General features: G+C 40.1%; 1 protein-coding gene across 5 annotated transcripts; it reads left to right on the top strand.

Moving 5' to 3' along the window:
* Positions 1–1,758: 1,758 nt before the first annotated feature.
* On the top strand, positions 1,759–26,541 carry gramd2aa (GRAM domain containing 2Aa). 5 transcript variants are annotated; one of them, XM_063472138.1, is made up of 12 exons: positions 1,762–2,030; positions 9,109–9,213; positions 14,957–15,014; positions 16,150–16,450; positions 17,188–17,291; positions 17,832–17,930; positions 19,700–19,771; positions 19,875–19,931; positions 21,811–21,988; positions 23,926–24,019; positions 24,767–24,871; positions 25,315–26,541. In XM_063472138.1, the coding sequence occupies exons 1-12, from the start codon at positions 1,891–1,893 to the stop codon at positions 25,316–25,318; spliced, it is 1,317 nt and encodes a 438-aa protein (XP_063328208.1). In that variant the 5' UTR covers positions 1,762–1,890; the 3' UTR covers positions 25,319–26,541. The 5 variants fall into 5 exon arrangements, with proteins under 5 accessions (XP_063328214.1, XP_063328208.1, XP_063328241.1 ...); XM_063472162.1 differs by having other exon boundaries at positions 1,766–2,030; positions 16,378–16,450; positions 25,315–26,537; XM_063472153.1 differs by lacking the exon at positions 1,762–2,030 and adding an exon at positions 3,116–3,348 and having other exon boundaries at positions 25,315–26,538.
* Positions 26,542–27,541: the final 1,000 nt, after the last annotated feature.

Below are 27,541 nucleotides of genomic sequence, written 5' to 3'. Positions count from 1 at the left end.
AGACACTATTCAGTTACCAAACTGCATCGCTTCGTTCTGAGGTTCTTGGACATTCCAAGTAAATAAGTTGCCAGTGCCCCGTCTAATGGAGGCTTGCGAGGACGGTATATATTTTGACTTTTTACGCATTTTCAAGAAGAATGGCTGACATGAGTAAGCTGAATGTGGTGGTGTTTGACGTGTACTTAAATCTGTAAGGGTAATCTAGGCAGCTGTGATGTTGTCATTAAAAGTCAGTGGGTTTTTAGTACCAGCAGGCTGCATACAGTACATATAGTTTTATCAAACAATGGTTGTGACAAGTGCATTTGTTCTCTCTCTGAGAGTAGTAATGTTATCTCAGTAGTAAGCAAAGCCCAGTGAAAACCATATATACTAAAGTGTATGAAAAAGCCAGAAAAGTAATGTTTTGCTATCAACATATTGGAAAGTGCTTGGCTCTTGTATTTTGCAGGACTGTATTTGTTTCATGGTGAAGAGTATATTTATTGGCCAGCAGTTGTCTCAATTGGTGCCTAGTTGAACATTCTCCTGTGAAAATGCAGAGACACTCGCTCGTTTGTCCTTTCCAGACCCCGCCCACTATCACGCAAACCCCCGCCAACCCGAACCCCATTCCCACACCCCCCTTTTCCCAAAAGTACCACTTCTGGTGCTTGCAAGGATGTTTACAATGTCTTCATTTTCTTTCTGTGTGAGAAATTCAGATCTCTGTCCCCTCTCCTCATTTCTCCCTCCCTTCAGGAGTTTGTGTAAAGTGTACATTACCATGGTTCTTTTTTATACAATACTCTGTAACTTGCCTTTGTAAATTTGGGCTGGAAAAAAATAAATCTTTTTATGAGACAATCTGTCTTGGGAACTGTTTAATGGCTCGTGCTTGGTGGGTGCTATAGATTTAAGCTGATAATACAGTTAAAATGGTTTTGTATTTATTGTTTACCGCCCAGGGACAAGGTTGACTGTAATGCAGCGTTCCAGCAAAATTCCTTGTCAACCTTGAAAGTCACATCATCAGAACAGGTTTCCTTTTGTCATTTTTACCAAGTCTTATTTCAGATGAAAGTCAACCCAATAGGTCATGTAATATTTATATCCCATCACAAAACACAGAAAGTCCCCAGCATGTGTATGGCAAGTGTTTGAATTTGCACGTAAATTGATTTTCCCATCCTGGGAGAAAGAAGTCTAAAAGCCTGAAAAACCTCTTAGCCTGCAGAAACTGCACCATGGCACACAGCCACATGAGTGCAGTGTCTCTAAAGAGACCACAGTCTGTCTCAGTGGGATCAAATGTCAGATTTTTGCCTCTTTCTGAGTTTTACAGCTGACTCGCTTGCACTGCATGCTTGAGGAGCATACATACATTTAACTGGAATATATGTTATGCTCCTCTGGGAAACGTTTGCGAGCTGTCAACAGTTGAGTCTGTTGAGAGCGTCACTTTACATATGTGCACACAGTGCTCAAACTTTATCTGCGTCTGGTGCGACATCCATTCGTATCAGGCAGTTGGGATATTTTTAGCTGCTCCTAATGCCCCTGAACTGACAGTACACTCTATGCAATAGCATAATGCAACATCAGTGACAGAGAGTGATTAGGCCGGGGATGATTTTGGTGAGTGTAAATGTGAAATCTGATTATCCTCCATGCTCTCAGCTCTGCAGCGGGAGGAGGGCTGGAACTAGAGAGAGGGGGAGAGAGTGAGGCTGGAGGAGAGATTCAGAGGGAAGGAGGGGTTAAGTTACCAATGTGCTGAGCCAATGGCTTTTCCACAGAGCAGCTGGCTGGCATCAGGGCAGGACAGGCCGCTCAGAGGAAGGATACCTTGAGGACGACTCACACCGCTAACTGTAGGACATTAAAGGTGACTTCTAGGTGGTGTTCATGGGATGCACTATCTACGCAGCCAGCCCTAAGGCCCTGCCAGCCGACGAGGCCCCAGGCCAGGACAGATACTATCCGGTCCCCCACTACCGCCACCCTCATGGTAACTGCAGTCAGAGGATAGCAGCCAGCAGAGCCAGGTCAGTGAACAGCACACAGGAAGTGTTTTTAGCATGGTTACACATTCAAGATCGCATCCCATCCATGCATACATTACAAAAAGAAAAAAAGAGCACTGTTTTAAACAGCAGTAGGAAATCAGTGTTCTATTTAAGTGGTTTTGCTTCTGCTTTGAAACATGAATGGCAGAGGAGAAGCAGGGATGAGGGGATCACCACAAATGTGTCAGCAGTTCAAGGTATCACATGACTATGATAAGTCAATTAGTCATTACTGAAACCACAAAATGTGTGATTCAGGGTTTATTTGTGCGGCACTGTCAACTTAAAACGACCCAACTCTGTAGCAGTGTTTGGACTGCGATTCCAAAAGTTAAACTCCTCAGTGCAACATCCTCTCTGGAAAGTGTCTCAGTTTGACCTTAGAGCCCGGACTCAGAGCACCTAATGCACACAGACAGCTTGATGCTTGAACCTTTGCTGTTTGTACATGTGCACAGAAAGCGGAGGGACAGCGGCTAAACCCCTTCAAACATCCTTAAACGATTCTCCTTTAAATCTTCCACTTGATGGTTTTGCACCAGATGACACATTTGTTGCTTCCATATGAGTGCAAAACATCTGCAATGTAACAAGGCAGCCATTACATGTCAGTTATTGGTCGTTTACTATGAATGTAAGTCTAAAACAGCAGTCTGATAATTTGCAGACGATACAATGATACGCTGAATAATCTTTACAAAGTTATTTAAAAATACTTCAGAGATGTAATTTTTTTTATTCCATGGATAACGTGACCAATAACTAAGAGCTGAGACATTGCCTCTGAGTAACGCTTTATAATGAATTAAATTTTCAAACTCCTCAGCTGGAAACGGAAACATGTTGTTAACGTATAAAAGGTAGAATGAAAGCCACGACCCCTCCCCCAATTTAAAAAACCCCCCAAATAATCTAACTAGTTTGATCTTTTACGTCATGTTTTTAATTTCCGTTATCTCTGCACGTGCAAATGAACGAGCGCGCTGTTCTGAGCGCCTGCGAGGGGAAAAAATAGCCACCGTGTAATCCCCCGGCTGCTGTAAACAGTTAGCTAATAGGTAAGCTCAACCCACCTCACACTCGGACTCACTTGTGAAGACGCTGCAGCTCAGCCCTATTTCCCTGCTTAAACTTTAATTATTGTGGCGGGAAACTTGGTGTTTTTGTTAGTTTGTCGTGGAAAAGCAAAAAATAAAAAAATGAATTTGACGAGAAATACCGCTAAGACCTGAAGAATTTAGTGGAGCTACTGGAAAACAACATAGAGGAAAAAGCGACAGCAGCCTCTGAGCTACAGGTAGGAAACCTTATGTAAATCAAGCTAGCGAGAAAAAAACACCAATGCTTCCGGAAATGACTTAAAAAAATAAATGCACCCGTGATGCCTTTAGGGATTTCCTGAGGAATTTAGAGATGTCGATAGTCTGTATGAATACTTGCTGGTAGTGGAGTTTACCAAAATCTACTTTTTTGTGTGTTTTTAGTGCCCCTTATAGCCTGCTGCATGTCTACTTGTATTATAAATTTGAACGCTTTCTGCTTTTATTTTGAAGGGCTCCGGTTATTCCGATATTGTCTTGTTTAGCTTCACGTCGTTGCTGCTTTTCGGGAATACTGTAAAAAGTGGTGTTTATTCCAAGTCAAGCGCTGAACATGCGGATATACTTCACGAATATAATGTCTATGCAGAAATCTCTGAAGTAGCCACTTAAACTGAAAAATATAAGTAAAATATGAAGTTATTTTTAAAACGTGTTTACAAGCCCATAATCATCATGTTTATTACTACTAAAACTAAAAGTGCTAGTGGCCTATCAATTTGCCACGACATACGTACATTAAAAAAACAAATTATTAAATGGGTTATTAACTAGAAGTAACTAGAAACCTGTCAACAAAGCTATTAATTTCCCCTTTCTCCTCTAATCCCATTAAACTAATCACTCTGCTCCATTAAGTCTTAGGTAAGATGGACTTTTGAAGGGTTGTACTGCTTTAAAAACATACTTCTGTCATCAAAGGCTGTTTTGAGGTACTTGCACAATGGGGAGTTTTTTTTTCTTTGTCTGGTCTCAAGCAGTGCAGGCCAGAGTCCAAAGGCTGTATATGTGTTTCATAGACAGACTGATTCAAGGACACAAAGAAAAGGAAAGAAAATAATAATTATCCCGTGCCATGTGATGCACCAAAGCTCTGCAAACAAATATCCCTTGGGTTAGCGTTTTTCATGAGTAAACTCTTGGTTGACTTGCTGTACATGAGAGAAAGCTCCTGCTGGCAGCTTCAATGTCCCTATAAGAGGAAGTCACCTTCAACGTTTGTAGACACATTAAACCTTTTCTCCTGCACATCCACTGTAAACAACCCAGATGGGTTATTACTGACGCATCTAACCAGAGACAAAGTTCTTGGTTTAGTAGCCTCAAAAATGGACTTGACTTTAGATTGTAAAATAAATTTGGAGGTATTTTCCTTGGAGCACTGGTCTACGAGGAAGCGAGAGGTGGAGAGAGCGCAGGGACGACCTCGGTGACGAGCAACCTTAACAAGATTAGAGTTTATTGGATTGAGGGATGTCTTGTGACAGCAAAAAATGTCCAGACACAAAGAAGGACATGGAAGAGGAGAGGTGAAGAGAAGAATGGCTTTCAACTGAAAAAACATTCATGCAAGAAACAAAGAAAGTGAGACAGAAGGAATGAAAGTTGGCCTAAAGAAAGGCCAAAGGTTAGAAGAGACCCCAACCTTTAGTTTATACATGTGTGTATTGTCTTTATGAGCACTGGCGTAAGATGATAGGTGGGACGCTGCTTTGTTAGCTAAGCTTGAGGCTCAGTGTGTTTAATGAATGGGCCATGTATTGTTTGGCCTCATAATCGTGGTACAAACTCTCTCCAAGTTACAGCAGCGTTGACTCCCTGCCCAGCTCCAGCAGCAGACTGAACGCTATGGAAGTATTCATCACAATGTATCACCCTGTTTTGTTGAGAAAAATGCAAAACTTACTGTTGGAATATTTATCCAGCTCTGTATTAATTATGTATTCATTCGTGGCTCCGTGGGGACATCCAGCCATCTTTGTGGAGGCAGAGCACGGGTAGAAGAGGAAGCCTGTTAAATCATTTTATATGAACTGATTCTTATCTGAACCGCGTCATATAAAACTGAAAAGCAGCAAATTCGCTTTGTCATTATCTCATGAATTATGAGCTTTGAGAGCGTGTTCCTTCACATAAACCGACTACGTGTTGAACTTTCTCATCAAAAACAGGAAGGATTCATTATCAGATAGCTTCGAATGATGCTCCTAGTCTTGAAATACTGTGACAGAGCTCACCAGGCTGCTTCTTTTTTCCAGCAGCATTGGAGTTCAACATAATGAATGACTGTCTCACCTCTTATTTACCTAAGAAACTGGTCAGCCTGGTATATTTTGTTTCAGTTTGCGCTCCTGGATGACATGAACAGTCCAACTTTAATCAGAGGTTTAAGTGCAGGCAATAATTGTCCAGACAGACATGCTAATATAGCCAGATGACTGTGAGAAAATCACAGGTTGTGGTGTATTTGACGCAGCATTCATCGTCTACTTCCAGGAAACCCACTCAGACTAAATAAAACCTATTTTAGATGGCCTAAACATCCTCACGGTCAAACTCACAGCGATATAAAGTTGGTTTATCTCAGGGCTGTTTGTGTTGGTCATTATGATGCATTTCTATAGATGCTTTATACAATGTCTAGACTGTAAGCCCACAGCTTGTGAATGAGTTAAAGTCTTACCTCATGTGAAAAGCAAATATGAAAAAAAATTGCAGCTGTTAGGTAAAAGGTCCATTTATCTATGTATCAACTGAGTCAAGTTTATCTCTTTGCAAGCTGATTTTCAGACTACAGCAAATGAAAATGAATGGAAACAATAACAGTGTGTATTTCTTTTCAAAGTAGGCCAATTAATATATAAAAACATTTAAATAAAGATGCAGAAACCTTCACTTTTTGCATTAAACTTCTTTGGGTTTTCACTCCACCATATCTCTTTGGAGTAACATTTACCCATATTTTGTAAAAAGCCTCTGTTCTGCAAATGCACAAGTCTCACACATTAGGTTTTTTTTTCTTTTTGATTATTAAAATAAACACTGTTAAGTAAGCACTAATTCAAGTCCTTTATATGTTCATTCTGAAGAGGAAAAAGTGTAAAAAAGAAGTGAGCTTTATGCAAATTCACGGTAATACAGCATCTGGGATCAAATACTGCTCCTGAATACTTTAAACTCTGCTTACGGAGTGAAGACCCCACATATCCTATACTTATGTATTCAGCCTTTCACCTCCCATTTAGTCCTCTGTGATCACAGACAACAAGTCAGATGTAACCTCAAGCACCAGACAGCCCCTATTGTTTGAACAGGTCAGCGGCTGACGCAAAACTTCTGCCTTCTGGCCAATTAGAGATAATATACTGGAAACTGCATGCAGGAGCCATATCCATCAGCACCTGTAATTAAACCAGAGCAGGTGGTAAAGACTTCCCCTCTCCCAGAGGTATAGCACAGGGCAGGCATGTGTTTGTGTGTGCATGTGTGAAAAAAAAGATGTGCAGGTGAGGGAGGAAACAAAATAGATGGGCTAGAGCTTTTCAGGTGAAGCTGTTATATGGTAAAAGCACGAACACTACAAGGGTAAAACTTTTTTTGTGTACCCAAAGAGTACCAGACAGACTGTGGACTACTAGGACAATTCAAAAATTAATTTTATTTAAAAATATATCCAAATTGAAAAAAAGGAAGTGAACACACTTCAAATGAATGTGATGTTGAACTTTGAGACAAAGCAAACTGCAATCAAAAATGAGTGAGATATAGTTACAGAGATCTTTATTCAGTCGGGGGGAATGAGAGCAAGGCAGTGGTGAAATTTCAAATTATACAATAGGTGTATAAAATAGGTGGGAGAATACATAAACACCCATTTCGACAAACATATATGTAAAGGTATATAAAAAAATTATGATTCCACAATTATGCTGGTCATAGATAGACATAGGAACTGGAAAAAAGTCAAATGTAAAGGATAAAATGTATTAATAAATAAAAGCTAAAATCTTTAAAAGTAACTAAAAGGTCAAATTGGTAGCTAAAAGTAGACCACTGACTTAATGGAAAGGATTAACAAATAAGCGGTGTCAGCTAAAAGTAGACAAATGTTAGGAGACAAACTATTGTGTGAATGCCTTTCAGCATTCACACAATTACGTTAGAGGCTATAAAAGCTGACGTAGCTACCATGAAGCCATCCACTGGTTTCTGAAGTCCCACGCTGGAGCTGTAAGAAGAAGGTTTTCACAGAAAAATACATTTGACAAGATGCGCAGACTATGAAACCGCTAGTGGGGTTGTGAATTCCCCCACTGTACGACCAGGTTTTCACAAACCAGACATCATTTTTCATTCAATGTGATCCAAAATGAGTGACTGAGCCCATTAACTCAAGAGGAAAGTGTTTATCAAGGTCAAATCAGAAAGCTGTTTTCCTGTACACTTCTATGGGTCCGCAAGTCTTTTTGCAACCACAGCTATTGCCATCTGGTGGTCTTCAGATGAAATGTAGTTTAAAGGCACTAATGCATTTTCTTAATTTGTCAGACCTCGAAGCTACTTCCATGTTTTATAGTGTCTATGGAAGTAATGTTTAGCTGAAAGTCAGAGATAATCACAGTCAGAACTGCTAACTGCTAAGGACTGTTATACTGTTGATGCACTGTTTTGTTAACACCTATTTAAAGTACTGGATAAACCCTTGGACTAGATAAAAGCCATTAGATGCTACTTTAAGCTGTACCCTTAGTCACATGGCGTCACAACAGCAAGTAGCTGCACATGTTTGATTTAGCAGATTTTTATGCTAGAGGCCCTTCCTGACAAACCACAGATTAACAAATCAAACTGTGAACCACTTGAAAGTCCTTAGTTTTAAAAAGTTGGGAAATATTTAACAGCTGTTTGCCGTTAGACAGGTGAAGTCAACCAGATATGTGCAACAGATTTAAAGTTGAAATTGTAACTAAAAAGATTACATATGCAGGTAAGCATAAAACAGCTGAAAATTGATCAGCACTGACATTTTACTAAAAAGTTCTCTTCGTATGAACAGTTGTGTTAAATACCATGCAGCATCAAATAAAATATTACAGGTCACATTAGTTAAGGGTACTTATTCATCTCAAAATGCTGTGACGAATGAAGTTTTTCTAGTTTATTTTAAGTGGTCTGATGAATCATCTATATTCATTTGCCTTTGGAGCCTCATTATAGATGGAGATTGTGAGGCGTGTTTGATTGTTTAAAGCCATTTGCTGCCATCTATTCTGATCTGCGTGCACACCAACGTCAACGAGCCGTTAAAATGACTCGAGCCTCATTATACATCACAGTAAACACTGAGCTGAGATTTGGTTCTCTCAGCGTTTCTGCTGAATCCACGCTTTACTGAGCCTGGTGTGAATCACGCTTTGCCCGGCTTGTTGTCAATCACAGCCTGCGAGGAGATATTGTTCTGAGCAGCTCACGCACAACCAACGGTCATATTCATGGCTTCTTCTTCTCCTTTTCTCATCCGAGAAAAATATATTTCACGTCGCACGTGGCGCTGAAAAGTGTATAAAGTGTATTTTTAAAAATCTTTGAGTCAGCTCACAGCAGCAGATCAGGTCAGCCATCTGCACAACCTCTGGGGTGCTCTGCTTCATTGTAGACATCTGGGAGAGGGTACAAACTGACCCAGTTTACACAAGCACAAGCACACAGATTTATTTCGCTAAGTAGATATTTTTAATGTAGTGCCAGTGAGCTGTGTCAGACTTTGAATGTTGCATCACCTCTGTGTTGATTTTGAAGACCAAGTCCACTTGTTTGGCCCATAAAGTTTTTGGGAATAGCTCTCTTTAAAGTCAAACACGGAGGCAAAAACAAACCATTTTTTTTACACGTCTACATGGAGATCGAACAGAGAGGTTACCCACTGTTAACACAGAGCTGTGTGTTTGTGTATCCAGGGCCAGGAGCATGACTGAGCAGCAGGAGCAGAGTGAAGAAACAGGCCTGCTTTCAACGCAGGACCTGGACCCCTCCAAGGACGACGACACACACGGCCACTTCAGGCAAACCTTGCACACACAGACACACGCTGCTCCGCCACACTCTTTCCATGTTTTTTTTTTCATCCCACACACCATCTGTATCCTGTGCACGGTCACGGGTGTCAGCCCTAGGAGATTTATTTTCACAGCACTTATTTTGTGCTTTTATTTCAGCTGTATTTGATGTCAAACAATGGTCAAACACGCACACATACGGATAAAGAGACTGCAGACAGGATGTTTTTTCTCTTCCCCCTTTAGGGTCTTTAAGAAGATATATGTGCTTGGGAGGCATGCTATAGTTATACTTGTAATAAAGTGCTTTAATCTAATGCATCATGCTTTTTGTGTGAGTATTCATATGGACGTGTGTGTGCGCGCATCTGCATATATACTGCATGTGTGTCTTGGTGTGTTATATAAGAAGGATTGAAGACAGGAGCAGTGTAATCTCGGGGGAATCTGCTCTGAGATGGGATTTAGCCCTGAGGTACGGACTCAGGGACTTGAACACTTCATGCACGTTAGCTTCAACTTGTAGCACCTCAATGAGCAGTGTGTCTATATTTGATCCACTTCCTGTGTGTAGCTCACTTCAGTGCAGCTCTGTTCCAGCATGCAAATATTTACAGACTGTTTATAAAAGATAGACTTACTCCGTGGCTCTAAAGTAAAGCCAGTGCAGAAGAGCCTCTGACTTCTCAGAATTTATAGAAATGCATGAGAAAATGACCTGAATTCCCACTTCAATTAATACCTCAGTAGATACTAATGGGTTTATGAGCTCTGTTGCTGACTTTGAGACTTATTTAATACAACATGATATTAATTTAGTAAAACACAGTCCCATAAAGAATCAAATACTTGATAAAGCATGATTTTAGGCATGGCTACTTTTTGTTGTTGTTGCTTTGTTGTTAGTCCAACAGCTCTTTTGGTCTCAACTATAACTTTCATTTAGCGCCTAGCTCCGAACTGTTAAATGTGTAACAATGTGTTTATCATTGTAAGTTGATTAAAAGTTAATAATAATTTAATGTAACTAAAGAAGGATACATTGAACATTCTGTAAAACCAAGCGTTCAAAGGGGCTAAAAATCCAAGAATTAGTAGATATTTACCCATCTAACCTCTTTTATTATACAGAATCATTTGTTTGAATGCTCATACAGCTCATACAGATATATATTTTTAGGCATTTCAGTAATTGCTACACCAGTAGTTTTTCTATTTCAGTTAAAATTAGCAAAAGCAAAAAAGGATTCAATTGAAAGCAAAGGATGAGTTATTTTATTAAATGTCTTACATTTACTGCACTATTGTAAAGCAGTGAGAATTCTTATTGATTCTAGTGTGCTCCACTGATTTCTGTGTGAAATATTTCAAATGAACGCAGATTTTCTCAGGACACGCAGACAAAAAATTTCACGTGTTCTTTACTTTTCCCACTTGTGTGACCTTATTCGTTTCCCACTCAGAACACTTTGATTTTAAACTCCCGATCATTCCTGTCTCGTCTCGTGGACACGTGTCATTTAGAGACGTATTCTCTCAGTGCTCCCAGTCCCAGTTTCCACTCCTCCAGCTAAATTATTGACTGCGAGTCCACTGCCACACTGGCCACCGATGGGAGGTGTTCGCCTTCTAATTTTAGGATTCAATTTAGGATTCTTTGAGCTTGTAATTAGTTTCACCATTTTGCCTCGCAGCCAAGGGCACTGTGACAGTCTAGTGCATGCATATACACACACAAACCCACGTGCCACAGGCAGCATTTTACTTTGTTTTTATTTCCAAACTTCAGAGGTGATGGTCGGGATCAGTCTTCTACCCCTGCTCTATGAGAAAGTTGTTGCTTCTTAGTATATGTTGTGTGCAGGACAAATCCAACACATTTTGCTGCTGTTATTACTGTTTGTTTTTCCTGTGTTTGGCTCACACTAAACATTTGATGATTTCCTCCCGAGCCTGTGCATTTCAAACCCTCTGAACAATGCCCAAAATAAACACGAAGCGAAACTTTAGTGGAGCTGTCCATATCTGTATCATTCCAACATGACCTTGTTTGTACTGTAAAAAAATGCTTTATCTCAACACAAATCACATTCACAGCTATCCTGCAGTCATGTGGGAATGCCCGAAGCACTTTTGTCCTGATTTTTGCCCAAATGCACCTGCAGTATTGATTAAAAGCTGGATCTGGTGGAAAAGAGAGAGTGAGAGGGAGACAGATGGAGATAGAATACTAGAGAGCCTACTAGTCCCCACAGACCCGCCTGTGTTTTTAATAATCACTCTCTTCTCTCCACCTGAGAGTGCAGAGCCACTGTGTAGCCTATTTATAGGCGGGAACCAGCAGGCAGGGAGGCAGAGCAGCACACATGCTCTGTTGTTCATAATGTGGTCACAAGATGATGGGGTGCCTGGAGGGGGAGGGGGCTTAATGAGGAAAACTGTGAATTTCACATCTAGTGCAAGCTACATTAAATAATGAAACATTTGAAAGGTTGAACAGAGGTTAGTTTGCTCATCTAATGGCCAAATTATGGCTCTTATTTAGCTTGGTTATGGTTTACGTATTATTTATTTTGGTCTCTACGTTTGTATTAATGACACTTAATTTTCACATATTTGGGTCATTAATTTCTTATAAAATTCACAGCATGTAACATTTTGTAAGTTAATGTACCTCACAATACAAGTAGATACTACAATACAACACAATATATTAGTATAAATTCATTACATTTAAAATACAGATTATAAAGAGACAGTCTGGCTACTTGGATTCATTGTCAAAAACTGTATATAAAAGATGGGTGTCACAGACTGCTGTTTTTGAGCCTCAGCTTAGAGATTTCACCCATAGGTGAAGCTTAGCATTTGGAGTTAAGAGATGCATTGGACACAGAATAATAAAACTTGATAACTTAATGCTATCAGAAAAATACTTACTGTGGGATTCAACCACAGGGGAAGCTACTAACAGTCTTCTATGCAATCTAAAATTCATTTTGAAGCCAGTGAAGTCTATCCTCACTGGCCCTCAGAGAGAGTGCAGGTTAAAGACCCTTCTACAATAATCAACAATTATTTGTTGTCAATGTTTTGTTTTGTTTTTAAGCAGACATATAATATAAGTTGGCTGGTATTCAATTCAATTTTATTGATACAGCGCCAAATCAAAACAACAGTCACCTCAAGGCGCTTTATATTGTAAGGTAGACCCTAGAATAATACAACAGATATATCACTTTAAGGTCTGTGAGGTTTACAGGAGTACCAGCAGGAGACCTGTCAGTGCTGGAACAGCTTTGCTCTTGTGTAAACAACAGTGACAAGCTCACACACACAAAGTCACACAGCCAGTAGGCTGACATAGCATTTATCAGACCCTCTGCTCTTTTATACTTTAAGCCTTCTTGGACATATAGGATTCATCTTTTCAACAACATTAATTTATCACCTTGAGTTGGCTCAGTTGTCACAGAGATGGAGCTGTTTTCAGGTTTGCACTTCTTACTCAGAACTTTAAGCAAACACTGAAGAAAGGTGCTATAGATGCAAACGATTACTGAGCTCACATGTCAGCATATCTGTCTCCAAGACAACTGAGCAATCTGTCCACTGAGCAAGATCATGTCATGTGTGTCGAGTGGACTTTGACTTTTTCAAACCCCTGTAGGTGTATTTATAAATTTGAAGTTACATAACATGTGACCACCTTACATTTGAGCAAAGGAGTCATCACTTTGGTCCTTTAACATTATTTTAGAGGCGTCTTGCTGTCCTTTTTAAATCTCCCGCTCTTTCCTAAAAGTATTTTATTGCTTTTTAAAAGTCTCACTCTCTAACATTTAAAGTGGTAACGGCTAGCTTCAGCTTTGACATACACCTTAGCTATAATGACATTATATTGTATTACAATATTTTTTTTAAAAAGTCACGCGAGAAACATCTTTAAATACTCATTTTAGCAAATATTGAATCATACTGATAATCAGATCGATTTCTCGTGGTCTCATGGTTTATCTCACATCACTTAGAGTACATAATATAATATTTAGAACTGCATTTTTCAGTTTTATCGAATATTTTTTCTGATGCTGGTGATTTTTAAATAAAGCTGTTTAACCTTAAATTGAACTGTGATGTAATTATCTTGGCGTCATTGTGACACGCACCCCGGCGGTCAGACTTTGTCATTCTCATCTCCACGGTGACAAAGAGCTGCATGGAAAAAACTACCAGAGTCAGAGAGAGTTGTTTAGGGACAGAGGTCATGCTATCTTCTTACCCAGAGGAGCATCTCTCCTCAGGGGGAGAGACGGGACACTGACAGCTCTGCTGCTATAAGGGCAACAGAGAGGGGGATTTTACATAATAGCATCCCATTGTATAAAGTATAGGACGCTTTTCAAGGAGAATACAAAATGTGATGCTGAAGAAGTCATGTTGAGAAGTAGATTTTCATGAAATATTATATTGTGCTTGCAAAAAGCATGATGGGCTTGTGATAGTAGATGTGTAAAAAAAAAAGGACAAAGAAAACATTAGTTTATTAAACACTATGATACTTTTGGTAATATTGATCAGATCGATGGCAACGTTATCTTAAAAATATGAAGATTATGGCACATCTAGTCATGTACTGAGTAAACGTACATAAAAAAGGTAAATAAGGCTGTTGGTAAAAGTAGTTAAAATACAGCTATAAATATCTATCTATAAATATTTTGTGATCAGCCTGAAAATGATGGACTTGTACTGTATTTGTGTAAAAATAAGATTGACTAATAATTTATCTGACCCTCGGAGGCTTCTTCATATTTTAACAGTATGTTTTTACTCGTAATGTGACAGCAATGACTTTGAGATGACTAGCTGATGTGTTTTACAGATGCAACAGACTTGTGCTCTGTATGATGGAATATACCAAGGTTCACTTTCTGCCCTTCGTTTGAAGCCTCTCACTCTCGCACAGTGTGAGAAGTGGCTTCCACGGAGTGTGATAACTCATCACAGAACACGCGAAGCTTCAATTTGGTTTGGCCAGAGCTCCTGATTTATCAGTATCTCCTTCAGCAGCGCTCTTTTCGTATCAGCGCTGCGTTACATCTTGCTGTGCTCGCTGTCAATCACCCAGCGCTCTCAGAAAATAGAGGAAGAAAGGCAAGTCTCTCAAAAAAGAAACCATCGAGAACACCCTGCCTTTTACTCTTTATTGTTGCATACACATCTTCTCCTTTTAAACCTCTTAACTGGAACAGCAGTATGTTTCAATGACATTTTCCTTTAAGGTCTGATTATACTGGATTTTATCTGCTGGGGGGAGGGGGGGTTGTGTCTGCTTTAGCAAAAGATATGAGTATCATGCTGTGACATCTGCTGCAACACTCTGATTATTCCTCTTGAGGCAAGTTGGATGCCAGTTATATGTGTGTGTGCGTGTGTGCTCATCTACTATTAAAAGAGTGACACAGATAATCTCCTGGCATGGCCACTTTTTGTGTTTGAACAGTTCAGTGTTTATCTTTATGTTGTTTTTTATGGCATCCCACATCTCCCTCCATTTATGCACATGCTGATGATTAACTAACCATTTGTCACGATGACGATTTTTGCCTTGTTTAGCTCACGTGACGACGTCAATCTGTCTTCAAGTGTTCTTATATTTTTTAAACAGCACATTGAGATGAGCTGGCGATAGATAGCATGTCATATGTCATTATAACTAAGTGTATTTTTTTTTGTTTTATCACAGGTTTCAGCTGATTGAAGACCTGTCCTATGAAGATTTGAAGAAGTGTTACAGGGGCTCGGTGAGTCTGATCTCTTCTTTTTGCTCCTAACTGTGTCTGTGACTCAAGTCCAGTTAATTTTATTTTACTTTAAATACTCAAAAAAAGTGGAACATCCTTTAAAATATTATTTTCTTTCTCTGTACTGCTAAATTGAATTTGAAAGCAGATAAATGCGCTTAGTCATTAGTCACATCAATTGATTCCTTTTTATTTCATGCGGTTAAGATGATAAAGTTGAGAAACATTTGGATTCCTTCATTTTACATTTGTACCAGATTCTTGCCCCATTAAAAGAGAATTTACAGCAATGTTGTCATCAGTGAGTAGAAATAATACAACCACACCACAAACTAATCACCTAATACCATTTGAACTACAAATTTGTCAACAAATCATCCCCCAGTAATGGTTGCAGCTTTCACACAGTGGCATTTGAGCCCTCTGAATTACTGTAACCTACTGTAAGCTCCATAGTCCTGACGACAGGAGCTGCTCTAGCGTGAGCTATTAATAGAAAGACAAAAACAGGAGCAGCAGATAATAACAAACAGAGCACCTACGAGTTGAAGGAAAGATAGATGAGCTACAACGGGACACAAAAAAAGAAGAAACTTAATCTTGTGCTGGAGATAGCTAGAGGTGGAAGTGAGTCTGAGCTGCGAGAGAGGAGGGTGGGGAATGAATGAGCTCTGTTGTGCATTCGGGGGAGGAAAATGGATGTTTTTTTTCTTTGAACAAGGGAAGAATTTTAGGTGTGAGAGACTGACACTACAGACGAGATGCTGACAGAGGAGAAGAGGAAAGGTAAAGGCAGAAAAGAGCAGACTTCAAGTGAGAGTAGTGAGGAGTACCAGTGTTTTTTTATAGATGAGGGCAGAGTGTGTGTATGTGTGTAAAGGAGAAGAGGGAGGGTGTCAGCTGGGTGCTGTAAAGTGTAGTGTCACTGGAGGTGTATCTGAGGAAGAGAAAGACAACCTTGTAGTTGTGAAAGAGCTCAGTGGCTGTAAAAACCGAGGCGTCTGCAGCGCGTGTGTGTTGTGTGTGTGTAGGTCCGCACATTAGAGCCACGTGTGTGTTTGTAGGACGTGTTGACTAGAGGTAGTTGCACAGAGGCAGTCCTCTGTCACAGTACTGACCGACGACAGGGGAACAGTGTGTGTCTTGCAGCAGCTTGCTCCAGGCCTTGGATGTTCGCGAGTGTGTGTGTGAGTATGGTGCCAACGTGCTGAGCCTGGTGCAGAACTCGCGTCCTTTGAGGGAGAGGGTGGCGTCTGCGCCGAGCGGAGCCGGAGTGGCCGGTGGCGGCGGTGGTACCGGTGCTGTGCAGGCAGGCCGGTCCGCCAAGGAGCTGCTCATGACTCTGCCCTGTCCCTCTGCACAGACTGTCAGCAAGTACAACTCGCAGTACCACAAACTGTTCCAGTGCGTGCCCAAGGATGAGATCCTCATGAAAGGTACTGTGTTTTTTACTCTGTTTGGCTCAAGCTGCTCATGTATAGTAACTGAAGTGAGTCAGTTAAGCAATCATCAGAATGAAAAAGATTAGTTTAATTGGTGGCTGTTATCACGTAAATGAATTAGAAATAAAATGTTTGGCGACCTTGAAGTTGCAACGAATGAGTCATTACATGTTATTCATTAAAAAGGTAACTTAATCCATTTTATATTGTTCTTTTCTTTTATGTAACTCAACCTCGGGCTTTTCAGGTGCCTTTAAACATCTCCAACTCCTCCCTAACCACACCTTTAATCTTTTGTATATCGTGTAAAAATAGAAAATAAGATGTTTAGCAAGACGTAGCCGTACAGTTTGAAGGGATTTACTGACCGTCCAGCAGTCACGGCGTAGCCTCGGTGGCTTCACACGCCTCTGCTCAGTCCTGACCAGAGCTGCAGCTTCACCCATCCGTCACCTCACAAACTAGAGCTGCATCAGAAGTCATTCCCTCGTTCTTTCATTCATAGGTCCCTCTACTGAAACTCGATAGTGAGAAATAAATGGAGCTTCTTTTTTTTGCATTGTGTTTTTGTTGGCAGACATTAATGCGCATGCAGAGGGCATATACTTTACTTTTCAGGTTTTTAAGTAAAAATGCTTTTAGTTGAACAATTTTTTCATTACTAAGCTTTTTAAGGTTTTCTTCATCAAGTTTACTGTTGTTAGAAGTGCTTTTGTCTCTTCTATCCTCAGTGTACTCCTGCGCTCTTCTTAGAGATATCCTCCTACAAGGCCGGCTATACATTTCCAGAAACTGGCTGTGTTTCTATGCCAACCTCTTCGGCAAGGACATCAAGGTACGAATGACTGGCAGACAGCTTAATAAATTTAAACCGACTGAGAAACTTGAACCGGGTTACTCCCTGTCAGAGTCTGACAAGCGGATCTGAAAAACTTACAAACTGATTGGACAAATTATTTGTCTGAAAGTCAGTCAGGCTTACAGACTGAGGTGAAGTTTCACAGTCTCCCACGTATAAAATACCTCTGTCTGTCTGTATGTGCGGTGAATTTATGTACGAGGACCAGTTAGACTTACTGAACCTTTAACCTTAATCAGCTATGTTATTTTCTCTTTGATGTTGTGCAGTGTACCTTTTCCTTCATTTCCTTGAAACCAAACCTCTCCTAACATTTCAGTGACAATAAGCTACTTATTCAGACTGCATTCCTCACATTCTGACTGAAATAAGACACGCTTCATGTCCACTTTGAGCTTTCTCTGAGGGCTTTTCCTCGATGGATATTAGCTCTACCTTCCCTGCTACCATCTACTGAAATCACAAGGGTGTTATTTCCTGCTTTAAAAATCAATTTTTTCATTTTTTTTTCCTTAGGTGGCCATCCCTGTCGTTTCTGTGAGGCTGGTGAAGAAGCACAAAACAGCAGGCCTCGTACCCAATGGCTTGGCTATCACCACAGACACCGGCCAGAAGGTAAACATTACAGTCACCATAAACTGAAATGCTCATGCTGATTAGCTCAGCAAGGGCGTTTTTTCCACTGAAGCTGAGATGGAAAAAAATAGAACAGTGCTATAGTTAGAAGCAGAGTGAAGTCTCAGCTTGCTAACACAAGAGAGCGAAAGGTTTTTCCACCATTACAGCAATGTTAAGATGAGCCTCTTAACTTCCTGTCACACCAGATTTAACCTCTCATCAGGTGGTGCTTTCAAGGACAATTTGCACCTTTCAGCTCTTGCCCTGGCCCCAACAATGCGTGAATAATAATAGCTACATTAGCATCTAGTTAAATCTGGGTAATTCATTTTCAACTGCCAATTAGTACTGCGCAAAAAAAGACCTATAAACACACTGAAGTCAGTGTGGCCCAGAGGGTGAAAAATGTTTTAATGAATTGTTCCACCAAATTAATTATTTGTGTGCACCGCGCATTGTGCTGAGGGAGAGAAGAGGGGCAAATTAACTCATTTTTAAAAGCATGATTTGCTCACTTGAAAGGAATGATAAAAAAAAAAAATGGTGAACGCAAAAAATTTAAAGTTGTGATTCATAAAAACCCACAAAGTGGCAGCACTCTAGTAATTTACAACTGAACTCTATCATGTTGCCCTATATTTATAGAGTAATGTGGTCAAACATTAACTGTGCTGCGTTACATATAAACTACATATCAAGGTTAGAAATACTGTCAGCTGACAAGATAGAACTGAGATCATTGTTTTCATTGTTGTCCTGTTTTAAAATATTCTGCTATAAACCTAAATAGATAAAGACAGAGACAGATGTTTTGTTTGTTTGTTTTTTTTACAAGGGAATATTTTACTGAATATTCTTTCTAATTGGAGCAGACATATGTCCGCACACATATACACAAAAGAGCAGCTTCTTCAGCATTATGAGAATCAAAAAGGTTAAAGCTATTCTGTCATTATATGACCTATATAATGCACCAAATCACAGAAGTATTCATTAAATATTCCTAACAATGGATCTTCCCTATGTAAAAATCTTCCTACCAGGATATACAACCTCTGTCTTTACCTTCAGTTTCTTTCATTCTTTCTTTATTTCTCCTTACACTAACTCAGCTGATCAAATAGATGTTTACATTCTTTGCGTGCTAAAATCCATTCCTACCAACTAAATGACCTCAGAAGATAAATTGTTTTTATATTTACATGACGTAGTGTGACTCACCGGACAGCACGTTACTTTATAGCGTCATCTTATTTAAGGAATTAAAGACACACCTCTGTTGAAGCATGTGACAGACATAACATAATTAGTCGGGACTGTTTATCATCTTAACTCGGTAAAAGCGACTGATAACGCACGCACGCACAGTGATTCAAATTTCCATCCAGGTCAAAGGAATATTGGTACGTGAGCCAAAATGGGATCAGAAAAGTCCAGGTGACTTTTAACAGATTTTTTCAATTCAGTAAAATCAGAATCTAAATATTTATATGCTTGTCTGCAGCCATAAATGTACTGCATGCGGACTAACATCATAAGCATTAGTATTATGGGGGAGTCAGGGGGAATGTGAAACAGAAATAATCTCTTATCTAAACTGAGGGTCTTCTCAAAATTGTAAATAGAAACCTTAACTTGCTGCATGGGTATCACCTGTCAGGTGTCACGCTGCTGTGTTGTTCTCAGGTGTTTACTGCACAGTAAAAATGATAATGATAAAGTTAACTGAATGTTTATTTCCTTGTTTCTCTTTTTTATGTTCTCAGTATGTATTTGTGTCTCTGCTATCAAGAGACAGTGTATATGACGTCCTCCGCAGGATCTGCACACACCTGCAGGTGACAGATGGAGGACACACACACACATATAGAGCTACACTGCTAATTTAATTTGTCGTGGTGTACATGTTAGTTACAGAAGTGATCTGCTTTTCCTCTTCAGGTCAATGGGAAGAGTCTGAGCTTGAAGCAGTTCATGGAGGAGCCAACCTTATCCCTGGTCAGTGAGGACATGTCTTCCACTGAGAGAAACCACTTAAAAGAAAAACTGTTAAAAATCTTAAAACTGTAAAAATTAAAGCAAGTGTACCCCTGAAGTAGCTTGAAACACTGATCAGAGGGCTGACTAACCTTCCTACACAGACAGGATCAATAGATCATTTTGTTGCAGCTGCAGCCTCACAGTGCATTATTCCCCGAGTCTGCAAGATGCTATCAAAGAGCTCTCTGAAGTCACCTTGTGTGTTTGTGTGCATGAACACACACACACACCACAGGTTACACTGCGACAGAACACCTTTTGCATGAAGGAATAATTAAGTTCTGTTAACGTACTTGTCCTTGATCATACTCTAACCTGGACTGATAATAATCATGGAATCATTGAATATCATGTCATCATACTATGGCAAAAGTGAAACATCTAAGAGCTTTTAAAAGTTTATACCTGCGTTATTACCAAAACAAAATTATTTACACCCAGATTTTTTTACCTTGCAACCTTACAGGCTTTGATCTAATTTAAGGCTTTTTACTTTCAAAGAGGCTTTACTATATTAATAATATAATAACCATTTATTTAGACTAAAACCAGACGTGTGCTGACAGCTCATGTGTTCAATCAATCAATCAATCTTTATTTATAAAGCACTTTTCATACAAACTGTAGCACAAAGTGCTTTACATGGTTAAAAGCAGCCCACCTCACCCTCCCACTCATTCCCCGCACTGTCATTAACAGAAGCGGTCATGATACACACATCCCCCCACCCCCCCACCCCCACACACACACGTACACACATACACACACACACACCTAAAGAGTAAAATTGGGCTGGGTACGTATTAGCCAAGTGAGGAAACACTATCACAGGGAGCTGTCTGCACCGGGAGCCGGTCACAGACCGCAGCCTCCAGGCTGGGCACACAGCAGGAGGGAGGCTAAGAAGCCCCCCAGCCAGGCTCAGAGGACCCACAGGGCCCCAGCAGCCACTGTCGATCACAGCCCCGGTGCAGAGAACCCCCTCCGAGGAAACACTGGAGATATGACCTAATAAGAATATAAACAGGATAAAAAGATAAAATAAATAAGAGTGGGATATAATATAAATATAAGTATAAACAGAGTAAGAAGATAAAAAATGAATAAGAATAAAATCAGTAAATATTAGGTAAAACTAAATGAATAATATAAATAGAATAACAGGATAGAATAAATAAGCATAAAATAAATAACGTTAGTTAAAAGCTAAATTAAAAAGGTGGGTCTTGAGCCTGTTTTTAAAAACATGAACGTTCTCTGCGGCCCTGAGCTCCTCCGGCAGGCTGTTCCACAGTCGAGGACCATACGACTGAAAAGCTGCCTCTCCGTGAGTATGTGTCCTGACTTTAGGGACAATCAAAAGGCCAGTACCAGAGGACCTCAGGGTCCGTGAGGGTTCATATGGTAAAAGCAGATCTGAAAGATAAGAAGGCCCAAGACCATTAAGACATTTAAAAACCAATAAAAGAACTTTAAAATCGATCCTGAAACACACGGGGAGCCAATGCAGCGATTGTAAAACCGGTGTAATGTGGGCCCGCCCTCTGGTCTTCGTCAGCACACGAGCTGCAGAGTTTTGCAAAAGTTGCAAAGGTGAAATATTCTTTTTGGGGAGACCAGAGAGCAGGGCATTACAATAATCAATGCGACTGGTAATAAAAGCATGCATCAGCATCTCCGTGTTGGCCCGAGAGAGAATAGGGCGGACTCTGGCTATATTTTTTAGATGATAAAATCCAATTTTGGTTACATGTTTAATATGTGGGATAAAACCAAGCTCAGAGTCAAAAATAACACCCAGGTGTTGATCTGTTGTTCTCTTCCTCCTGTGCCACAGGATGACTTCCCAGCTCCAGACGTGTTCCCAGTGGTTGATGAATTCCCATCAGTGTTAAAGTGGAGAAGGAAACCCTCGGTCGTGTCTGTGTCCTCCTCCCTCCCCGACCTCCTGGGGAACTCAACTAGCAGCCTGAGTGCCACGGACACACCCTTCAAATCAGAGCAGCAACTCGAAGGTGATAAAACTAGATAATGATGCAGTGTTACATCATAGATACAAAGGTCAAGGCTTCACGCAAGGCCACGTAATCGCAGGGTCTTGTGACTTTTGACTAATTGAGTTTTATGACGCAAAAAAAGGGAAGTCTCACAAGCAGGTTTTCAGTCTCCATTTAAAAATAATAAATTATCTTTCTGTATAACACGTCCCAGTGGTAAAGGTACAGATTTTCACAGGAGTGCAGCATGGAAAGAAAATCTACTCCCAGCAGGGCAGTGGAATAAAGTGCCTGCATTATGCACTCTAAGAGTGAGTATTGTATTGTATCTTTATTTTAAACATTTTAATTTTGGGGGGTGTATAAAAATTTTAAGCTGTAAGGAGGTGTTAATCTGTGAGGTTTAGGCGTAAGAAGAAGCCATTTTTAGTATGAGGTAAATTAAATTTGGAGAGACTGAAGACATGTTGTTACTATGTGTTTTCTAAATGTCATTGATTTAGTAGAAGAAGACTAATCAATTAAACATTAATAGACACTGCTCAAACAATGAAAGCAACACTTTGAAAACATATCAGATCTCAATGGGGAAAAAGAATCTTCATGCTGGATGTCTATAAAGATGGACTGGATGCCACATTGTTTGATGGGAATGAAAATGATCAGCCTACGGAGGGCTGAATTCAAATATAACCCAAAAATCAAAGTGGAAAAAATGTTGAAATTGATCTTGGATCTGGACCCGGGCATCACTGAGTTCCTGGACAGTCTGAGGTGCAACCTGGACGGAAACACAATGCCCCCGAGGTGCTTTATTGGATTTAGGTGAAGCAAGAGTGGAAGTCAGTCAGCGTTATCAATTCCTGCATCCTCTTGCCAAATGAGGCCGGCATTATCATGTAGTAGGAGGAACCCAGGACCCACTGCACCAGCGTAGGGTCTGACAGTGGGTCTAAGGATTTCATGCGATACCTAATGGCAGTCAGGTTGCCGTTGTCTGGCCAGTAGAAATCTGTGTGTCCCTCCATGGATATGCCTCCCCAGACCATCACTGACCCACCACCAATCAGTCATCCTGAACCATGTTACATGTTGCCATGTTTGCCAAATGCAAAACTAATGAAAAAACAGTCAGAAAAGATGAATAGGGAAAAAAATCAATAAATATCCCAGAAGTTTGATTAAATTGATGCTATACTCTTATTAAATTGTTTTTTTTAGCAACACTTATTTGCTGTTTAACATTTTTATTTTTAGTTGAATGCTGTGCAGACAGAACATGTGTGTGAGAAGGGGGCATTGAGAGAGTAATTGCTTTTGGATTGCAACGTTCCTCTTATGCAACAACACATTAAGCCTCAAATGGAGATTAAATCATTTGAGGGGCTTGTATTAAAAAGCTTTGGGCGGGTGCAGATTAAGTAGAGATTATGACGAGCAATGTCTGCCGTCCAAGTTGTGTGAGGACAGCTTCCGCGTTATCTGCTGAATATCGTTTCTACATACTCTGCTCCAATAATGCTGCTCTCTATTAAATGTCAGATCAGCGTGAGCTTTTGTGTACGTTATTGTCACAGCTCGCCTGTGGAGTGGAAAGCTGGGATGTAAGTCAACACCTGTATTACAGTTGTTTTATCTCACTACAAAAACACACACCAGTGTAAAAAAGAAGAATGCACATGTCAGGCACCGTGTAATAATAACAGAGCAGTATTGAGGCTGTGGTTCTGTATGACACAGACTGTTTGCACTGTTTACAGTGAATGAAGAAAAAGGTAGAAACAGAATTAGAGTATCTATTTATGACTCCTCAACTCTGGATATCCTTTTCAGGGAATATATGAAAGCACTGTAATTGCATTTGAGTGGTAGACAGGCAGCAATATTTAAAGGGGACTATGTGGTACAGTCAACCACTATTAATGGTTTTATTATACTGTTTGTGTGTGTTACAGAGCGAGCTCTGCAGACAGACAGAGGTCTTTTATCTGAGCCAGTGGCAGAGTTGGGCCAGATGGAGTACCAGCTGCTCAAGTTCTTCACCCTGCTGTGAGTATACTGAGGAACATACAGACACCAACAACACCACCTTCATCTCCTCCAGGAGCTGACTCACAGCTACACACACACACACACTAATGTAGAAATATAAATAGTGGATGATTGACTCATAGTGAACACAGGGGGTCAGAGCTGATAAAACACTTTTTATTTTGTATTTTTCCACACAACAAGTTTCCTCCTATGAAACTTTTCGAAGATTTGTCTCTTATATAAATAAATCATTTATCTTTAGGACATCATGCGCTCCTTTCTCCACCTGGGAGACTGTGCATTATCCAGAATCTGCTAGCTGTTTATCATGTTGTTGACCCCTGACCCCTGTCTGAATAAGAGGAAGAGACTAATCTCTCTGAGATATAACAGACTTATTCAGAAGTAGATAAATAGGTAAACCATCATGTTATTATCACTATGTAATAATGCAGAGTATATTTTAAAAACTACAGCTAAGTTATATTATATAAAAGTCCCAACATTTCATTTTGTTATTATTATTATTATTATTATTATTATTATTATTATTGTATATGAATGACTGTGGCTGCATAATAAGAAAGAAAAGACATGATTTGTTACGGAGTTGTTGCAGGACAGTGTAGCCAAATGCCGCCACCCAGTGTTCATCAAAAGGCATTACAGCCCTCATACTTTATTACAAGAGTCATTACTATCAGCAAAGATGACATACACTTTTAATTAGACCAACGCGTGCATCTTTTCTTCTGTCTTCAGTATTATTCTCCTCATCTTGTCATCGTGCTACTTGGCCTTCCGTGTGTGCAGTCTGGAGCAGCAGCTGTCTTTCCTTGGTAACCCAAATCTACCCCTGAGAGAAAGGTAAGTAACGTGGTGTCAGTGGCATCATCAGTGATTTAAATAATGCTAAACTGTAATATGGGTGCTGGTATGGCTCACCTGGTTAAATTTGCAACCACACTGCAGAGGACTGGGTTTAGCCCGACCTGTTATTCCCTGTTGCTCTATCCCTGCTGTTCTGTCTACTATTACAAACAAAAATAAAGGCTAAAAAAGTATAATCTGAATAATTATAACTGGAATTTGCAGAAATAAATAAAAAACATCAGCAATATTATTAAGTTATGATTATTATACTGTATTATTTTATGCTATTCTTGTATTTTGTTAATTCTGTTTAGCAGGAACAGTACTGATTAATGCTGTGCAGTACTGCTGTATGTGGGAGCAGGTGTAAAGACTGATAAATAACAGCACATTTCTGGTGTCAGAGTCCACTACCAGGCTGCTTTCTCCTCATCTAGATAACCAACCGCTGTCTGCTGTGAGCCTTCAGACTGGCTGCTGTTTGCTCTCCTCCCGCCTCAGAGTCGACGATGCCCTTCTGCACAGATCCAGGACCTGCTTAGAGCTCAGAACAGAACAACCTCCGCACCAGCTGCACCGCGCAAAGGTGCAACAACAACCCAACTCCGGGCTCCTTATGGACTTTCCCACCGGGGAACGAGTTCCCAACCAGTGATCACTTCCAGACTATGCAAACAGACTGTCTATTTTTTTCTAAATATAAAGTAGCTTTTTACTTTAGATTATGATTGTCTCCCAGGACCTGTCCCTCTCTCCGACATTTCATCTTTAACCTGGTGACGCCTCAGTGTAAGGTGATCCTGAAATAGTGAGTAGATTACTGTTGAATCTGCTGTTTGTGGCACTCATCTTTTTTTTTAGTAGCTGAGCGATAATTCAACACATTAATTACTTGAAAAAAGACTGATAATGAAGACGTCAGGCACGTTATGGGTGTAGCTTGCACATCTCACCATACTGTGACTGACAAAAACTGGACTGAACCAGATGTATTCTTCTTATTTAACCTCATTTCTAGTTACCACTATGCACTTTCTCTTAGTACAGGTCCACATGATTTCAGATGTATGTGACTATTTGAATCATTTTTCATGATATTTATGAAAAAAGGTAATGTTGCAAGCACAGTCTGTTGACTGAATGAAGTTATACGTCATATAATTTGATAAAGTGGAACGATCACATCCCTTGTGGGTGTTAACTGTAATGTGAATGGGACGATTAGATGACATGCATCTCCTTTGTTTTTCATTGTATCACTAGTCAGATGTGTGGCAGGTGTTCCCCAGGTTCTTTTATATGTTTCAAATGAAGAGTTAAGACTTAAAATAACACTGATGTGTCATATTGTTGGCTGATGATGAGTGTTCAGACATGTGACATGTAGCCCTCAAGTCCTATTTTGTGAAATCCCTGTGAATTAAATTGGAAAACAGTGTAAATAAGCAAAAGAGAGAGAAAAAGTCTGTGGCTTTTACTTGTTTTTCCGTCAATTTGGGTGCCAAGACTTTTACTGTCTGGTTTTCCATGCTGTCATATTGGCACTGCATACACGATCACAAAAAGGCTGGACTCCAAGACCACTGCAAATTTCAGTAACCTCCACAGCTCAGGCTAAATTATAAAACTGGCCCACGATGTTGGCAGAAGCACTCGGCGCTTAATAAATTACATACGGTACGTTGGCCGAACATCACTGGCACGGGTTTTCTTTCTGATGAAATCAGTTTAAATTTAATAAATTGTCGCCGTTTTTCATGCGCTGAAATTGTCTACTTTGTAGCATTTTAACTATGAAAAACAACCTTGACTTTAGAAAGGAATACATGCCGCATAGACATCATCACTGAAAATCACGTGGTGCTCAATAAACTCAAGAAAGAGGTTTCTCATCCTGCACAGGAACCGTATGACCTTAGGAATGACGTGGGGCTCGATTCAGCTTTTAACTAAACCCAGAGCCAAACAGCAATGCGACAAATGTGTTGTTGATTAATGACGTGGAGTCCTCGTTACATGTGACCCTGAGGGTAAAGATTTGCTTATTTAAATACAAATATTCACTAAAGCTAGTCTGAGGAAGCAGAAAATCACAGGTGAGTAATTCAATTAGATTAAATTAATTAAAACAAACAAACAGATAATAGATCTGCTTCTCTGGAGGAGCGCATTAAATGACAAATTCATCCATACAACAATCGGAGGGTTGGAGTCGATCCCAGGTAGTCCATTAAACTGAACCCTCACATTCACACCTACAGTCGGTGATATCCAAGCCTCGTGCCTTTGGACTGTGGGAGGAAGCTGGAGCTCTGGAGCAAACCCACAAACATGCATGGAGAACAAACTCCGCACGGAAACGTTCCAGTCGACTCGAGAAGCTTCTTGCTGTGAGGTGACGTCCAAACCACTGCAGCATCATTCAGTTTGATTTCAAAGGCCATCTGCAGCCCAGACTGTCCGCTTAATGAGTCAGATCACAGTGCCCACAGAGTCGTACAGACATAATAAAAACATGTCAGTTCAATTGAGAAAAGTGAATAAGAGGGACTCGTTACCTACGGGACTAATTGACCTTGTTGTACACTCAGAGTATAGTTAATATTTAAACCCAGCAATGAATATTCAATGGCATGCTACATCATCAACAAAAAAACTACAGAC

The sequence above is a fragment of the Pelmatolapia mariae genome, linkage group LG1 (assembly GCF_036321145.2).
Source record: "Pelmatolapia mariae isolate MD_Pm_ZW linkage group LG1, Pm_UMD_F_2, whole genome shotgun sequence".
NCBI lineage: Eukaryota > Metazoa > Chordata > Actinopteri > Cichliformes > Cichlidae > Pelmatolapia > Pelmatolapia mariae.
The sequence above is the reverse complement of the archived record's forward strand: the minus strand, read 5'-3'. Positions and strand labels throughout refer to the sequence as shown.

Excerpts from the sequence above, each read along its gene's own strand:
- gramd2aa (XM_063472138.1), top strand. The coding sequence starts at position 1,891 with ATGGGATGCACTATCTACGCAGCCAGCCCTAAGGCCCTGCCAGCCGAC. Across the intron at positions 2,031-9,108 it reads ATAGCAGCCAGCAGAGCCAG|GGCCAGGAGCATGACTGAGC; the intron begins GTCAGTGAACAG and ends TTGTGTATCCAG. Across the intron at positions 16,451-17,187 it reads GGATGAGATCCTCATGAAAG|TGTACTCCTGCGCTCTTCTT; the intron begins GTACTGTGTTTT and ends TTCTATCCTCAG.